At 45.7% G+C, this 5,764-nt stretch overlaps 2 protein-coding genes across 2 annotated transcripts in view; one reads left to right on the plus strand and one right to left on the minus strand.

Annotated features, from left to right (window-relative positions):
- SPMAP2L (sperm microtubule associated protein 2 like) overlaps window positions 1–2,679 on the plus strand; it is a 29,655-nt gene extending 26,976 nt beyond the window's left edge. The window contains exon 10 of the mRNA XM_066996574.1: window positions 2,409–2,679. The gene's annotated coding sequence lies outside the window, so the exon portion shown is untranslated. The remainder of the gene's footprint in view (window positions 1–2,408) is intronic.
- Window positions 1,164–5,756, minus strand: SPINK2 (serine peptidase inhibitor Kazal type 2). Its single transcript, XM_048067769.2, has 4 exons — window positions 5,648–5,756; window positions 5,285–5,322; window positions 4,324–4,433; window positions 1,164–1,330 (listed from the first exon to the last, which is right to left on the minus strand). Exons 1-4 carry the CDS (start codon window positions 5,694–5,696, stop codon window positions 1,285–1,287), a joined length of 243 nt encoding a protein of 80 aa, XP_047923726.2. The 5' UTR covers window positions 5,697–5,756; the 3' UTR covers window positions 1,164–1,284.
- Window positions 5,757–5,764: the final 8 nt, after the last annotated feature.

Consider the following 5,764-nt stretch of genomic DNA (forward strand, 5'->3'; position numbering starts at 1 on the left):
TTCCTGAACATTTTTTTTTTAGGGGGAGGGGATTGGAGGGCGGTTGAGGGTATTTCCACAGGAGGAAGAGTCAGGAATTTAATCAATAAAGAAAGCCCTTGTTTTCCTCATTGAGGAACAATACCATTCACATCCATCTGACATTTCTCTGGAGTCAGGCATGTTCCTTCATGGTCTACTTCCATCAGGCTTTGAATTAGATCTCTGATCTAAGGAAAAAAATCAAGAAACTGAAATATTTGATTGAAATATTTTATTTTAATGTGCAGAATATGAAAAACAGATGTCAGGGGCAGATTTGGTGAGTTCACATACTCTTGCACTGCTGAATTATCTCTTTTAATGCAGAAAAATAGGAAGATTTAAAAACACATCTAAGGTTTTATCTTTAAGCATTCCTATGCTGGAAGCAGTGCTCTAATGTAATTATAACTGTCAGCCTAACATGCTATTTTTTGTTTGGATTTGTTTTGTTTAGTGGTGTTTGTTTATGTCTGAGTTTTGCAAAAAAAATGCAATGCTATACACACTTTCTTCAAATACTGAAGGGACATTTCTACAGCTAAGAACACTGGAGTTGTTAAAGTTCCTTTGCAAGCACAGTTATTTATCAAATAACCGTCATGCCATGAGTGAGATCACTCTGTCAGCGACTGTTCTTTGCACTGACGGAATGAAGACAGGCACGTGCTGTAATGTAAGGCTGAGTCTGGCCCTTTGAAAGGAATGCAGGACAATAGCATCGCTGTTTTCAAAGCACAAGTCACCAGGCTGTGACCCCTCACCAGGCAGGAGGCACGCCGTGCACCTCTGCCCAGTGAGGCCTGACAAAGGCCTCGGCTGGAGGCAGGACGAGCGCAGGCCTTGACCAGAGGTAGAGGGCCTGCCAAACAACCCAAATGCCATCCGTTCAGAGGTGCTTAGCAGAGAGGCAGTGAGCTCCATGTGCTCGTTTGCACGACAAGGGGTCTGTGGCAGAACTGAACCCCAGTGTTTGTCCTGCAGGCAGCAGGAGGCCTGCCAGACCCGCTTCATGCCGCACCCTTTTACACCAGTCTTCATGTTCCCCTGTAATTTTCGCTGTCACTTCTACTGCAGGAAGCGACGCCAGTTCAGGTTATAAACATACTATGGCTATGAGGTTTAAATACACAAACAGTACCTTGTTTAAACAGGCAAAGCTATTTATTAAGACAGACTACATAGAAGGTACATTGAAAGTATTGTTTCTATTTGAACTGGTTTTGTCCTTCCCATTTTCTTCATGAGGTTCCATCTGACATATCAGCATGTTCCCCTCTTGTAAATTTGGACATCCTTTTTATTTTCACTGCAAGCAAAAGAAAATTATTTTAGAGGAGAAGCACCGTAACAGAGACATTTTATAAAGTGGACTCTCCCATGTGCCCAGTTAAATGTAGCGATGGATTTAATTGAATCACTTATAGCAAACCTTACTGCAGAGTAACTGATGAAAAGATTTATGAGTCAGACACACAGAACAAATAACTTACCAGAGACAGCCTCACTTCAGGCTAATAAGAAGGCCTATAAGAACACAGTAAATCCAACTGCAAGTCTGAGATGCATCAAACCACCTGACAAAGCTTGCCATGAGGTCTGAAGTGTCCATTAAAAAGCAGTAATGCAAGTCAAATTCACAGTGCTCGAAGTGGGAACCAAGTCTAACACTGACAGAATGTCTCCCTTGCATTTGGGAGTTCAGTGCACATCCTAGTGCATTTCTGCAGCCCAGAGTCGCGACATTTTGCATGTCTGGTTCTTGAAATGATGGAATATTCTTAAAGGAGATTTTAGCAAAGTCTCTGTTAGTTTGGGAACATTTTTTTTTTAACCAGTCCAATAAATGGTAGTTTGCCGTGCTCCAATTGCAAATCTCTGTTTACCAAGTAAGTGTGGATGCAAGAAGAAAGTGATATAATGCAGACTGCCCTAGATCTTCAGTTTGTCTCTCTATCTTAATAGAATCAAGCTATTTTACTCCTCATGAAATTCAAGTGGTCTGTGATTACCCAAAGGTCAGGAAAATCTGTACTAATTAGGGATCTTTTAACCAGAAGGTAGAGGAGCAACTTGGGAATATAAAAGAAAAAAAAAAATCAAGCCCAGGAGACGCAAAACCTCTCCTGCAGCACCGTAATGCTTTTCAGGACCTGGGGCTTTCCAGGTGCTCACACAGTCTTGCTAAAAAAGCCCATGGGTGGTACTGCCTTGGCCATCAGGGAAGTAAGTCCTTCAATGGGCTTAAACAGGGGCTGGAAATGACCTGCCAGATGACTGCTAAGAATCACCTAAGTTAATTTAGAGCTGAGTGGTTTGTAATTCACTATGGGATATGCCCATGTATCTATTTCTACATCACCAGATTATTCTATTTATCTTGGCAGCTACTGGTCATGCCGCTTGCTAAGAAGAGCAGAAAGACCTCTTTGTTCTCCCCTCTTGAGTTACGGACTGTACTCTACACTCCTTGAAGTGAAATGACCATTGCTTACGACCATTTTTCAAAGCTGAAATCATTCCAGTAAGACCAAGTGTTCTCTCCTTGTGTTCATGCCAAGTAAAACACTTCAAAACAAAGCTCTCCAGGCTGCACTAGAAAGACAATGAGTAGGCCAACTACTGAATTATGAAAGAAAAAAAAATCAAGATAGTATCTGACCACCTTGTGTCCCTTTAGATGAAAATACTTTTCTGATCATGTAATAAGCCAGCAAAAGAGATGGCTAAGTCAAAACCTATGTTGTGTAAGCGTCTGACATCCTATGTTGCAAATTTCACACAAAACATGCACATTTATTACAAGACGTAAGCCCCATCAACAACTGCTTAAGGAATGGAGTGGAAACAAGTAGCAAATTTGCCTGGAGATCCCTTTGTGCTGTATGCAGCGCTGTATTCAGGAATTCAGCATGCACGCCCCTGGAGCTGAGGGATCATGCCTAAAAAAACCAGTATCCTAGAAATGGATAAAAAAAAGACTGGATCTCAAAACCCATTATTCTATTCTGAAAAAGGATCGAATATCCTTTATCAGCTCAGATAGCTGCTTTTCTGACATGCTCTTAAAAATATCCTGCAAAGGACTGCAAAGTTTATTAATAAATATGCTCGACAACTTAACTTTTCCTTATGTCTAGGCTTCCTTTCCACCTACTTAACTGTTTTGCAAATTAAATCAGTAACAACCCATCCCAGCATGTGGTGACCACCACGCAGTGGTCAGCTGCTATTGGTCTCTTTGCCAGCCTTGGAGGCTCTGTTTTCATTTGTCCACGGCATGCAGCTCTTCCTTACATCTTGAATTTTTAGCATTTCTGATGCTTTCCTCCTGACCCCTAGGAATTCTGATACTGCCCTGCACAGATCATTGTATCACATGTAATTTTGCAAATTTTTATTGTCTTTATTTCAGTATCCAAATCATTACACAAATATTAAATTATGTACTGCAGCTAAAGGAAATCCCATTTAATAGCATTTTCCAGTTTGATTACTGCTGTTAAACTCCAGCATTTCAAACTGCTCTCTCTTCCTCCTTTAATTTTGGTTGAAAAACTATTTGTCTTCTTATGTGAATGTCAAGTGGAGCTATGTAAAATGCCTTGTTAATGTCAAGGAGTAGCACTTGTGGTTTCTTCTACTCTGCTAGGCCAGTTATCTTGCCAAAACCCCTAAATCTTATGGATTTGATTGGATTATTTCTGACAAATCTGTATCAGATTTGCTTACACTTTTTTTTCCCTCTATCTACATGTCAATCACTTATTAACTTACTCCGTTATCATTTTAGGTAGCAAAGATGAGCAGGTTCTTAACAATGTAACATTGTTAACATTGCACCTCTTTTCTCCCCTTTTCACAGGTAGCACCACGTCTGCCCTTTGATTTGTTGGGGTTTCCAAACTTTTCCCAAACTGTAGGTTTAACAATTGGTTTGCCAATTTTCTTTCAATTTTGTCATTTGCTTGGGTAGTTTGTGAAGTACTCTAGTGAAAATGTTACCGAAATAAACATGATATTTAATGGCAATGTGACACTGGGTGAACGCTACAGGCAACATCCCTCCCCATCTCCCCGTCTCCCATGATGCCCCTCCTTAAGAATTACAAAAAATAATATTCAGTACTCCGAGATGATGCAATCCAAGCATTTCATGGTTATTGACATTTGAGAAAATGCTAAAATTGCAATTAACAGACAGTGAATGACTCGAAGCCACTAATTGTTCAGTTAATTGGGATGTGAGGGTGCATGTTTTACTTGTAAAGGAAGCCAATGTGAAAGAAAGGTTAGAATTACCTGTTTGAAAGGCAGAGCACACACTCATTTGAGTAGGTCTCTCCATCGGTCCCACAAACCGGATTGTAGTCCTTTGGACATCCAGGCACACCATACATGTCGCATGCAGGCTGGAGAATACAGATACACAGCGAGTCATACACTAGCTGAAATGGGTTTCTCTAGTCCTCCCAGTTCAGCAGGATAATTTCTGAGAGCTTCCAAAGGATACTGGCATATTCACACACAGAAACGAGAGCTCAACAAGGGGTGGCACAGCATTATAAAGTGCCACGTTATCTGTCATGCTTGTATGGGAAATTATCACTTGGCTTCTGCTGCCTAGCACAGATTGATCTGCAAGCGTGTGGCTGTGTCAGGGCATATTGACAAATCGGTGGCGTGCTACAAAACGCAGCTCCTTCTGATGTCTTGTGTCAGAAGTGGGCAGCGGACATCCCAGGAAGGTTGTCTACAGACCTAGCTGATAGGGGATGGGAATTAAGAAGTGATCTCCCCATGGCAGGCGTGCTGCAGCCCTGTAACAGGCAGACTGGCTGGGGCAGGTGCCTCGGGGTGCTCTGCAGAGCATCTCCTGGGGTCACAGCCCCTGACAGGCACAGCCTCTCTGCAAGGAGGTCCTGAGCGGGGGTACCAGAGGGGTGGCCTGGCTTGGCAGGGTGCTGAGGCTTCCCCCTCAGTGCCTGGGATATAGAGGGTAGCGGCTGCAGTGCCCCGGGAGGCACACGGAGGGCTGTGGGGTCTCCCTACCCAGGGGCTAGGGTTAGGGTTGGGGTTAGGGTTTAGGGTTTAGGTTTAGGGTTAGGGTTAGGGTTAGGATTGGGGTTAGGGTTAGGGTTAGGGTTAGGGTTAGGGTTAGGATTGGGGTTAGGGTTAGGGTTAGGGTTAGGGTTAGGGTTAGGGACGGGGGGGTCTCTGGGTCCTCGCCCGCGGTCCCCAGCACGGAGCAGGCTGCACCCACCGGCACACTCGCAGCGGCTCCGGGACGCGACAGGAGCCCTGCGGAGAGAGAAGCCGCCGTTAACGGCGCCCGGGTCCCGCCGAGATTCCCCCCGTCCCGGATCCCCCCCCAGAGGCTGAGACAAGCCGGTCTGGTCCCCACGGCCCTGGACCAGCCTCTGTCTGCCCCCGGTGTCGCTCCCCACAGCCAGCCCGGTACCGCCCGGTTCCACCCGCGGCATCCCCCCGGGAGCGGCTCCTGGCCCGTACCCTTTACCCGGTACCGGCTCGGGCTTTCCCCTTCCCTGCCTCCGGTCATGGTGCGGGACCCTCCCCGCTCCCACGTCCCCGCAAACGAGAGCTCGCCGCCGCCCCGTGTCGGTACCGGCGAGGAGAGCCGGCAGCAGGACGAGCACCGGCAGCGCCACCGCCATCTCCGCCAGCGCCAACGGCAACGGCAACGGCAACGGCAACGGAACGGGGGGGCGGCGGGGCACGGGGC

The sequence above is a fragment of the Anser cygnoides genome, chromosome 4 (genome assembly GCF_040182565.1).
Source record: "Anser cygnoides isolate HZ-2024a breed goose chromosome 4, Taihu_goose_T2T_genome, whole genome shotgun sequence".
Classification (NCBI taxonomy): domain Eukaryota; kingdom Metazoa; phylum Chordata; class Aves; order Anseriformes; family Anatidae; genus Anser; species Anser cygnoides.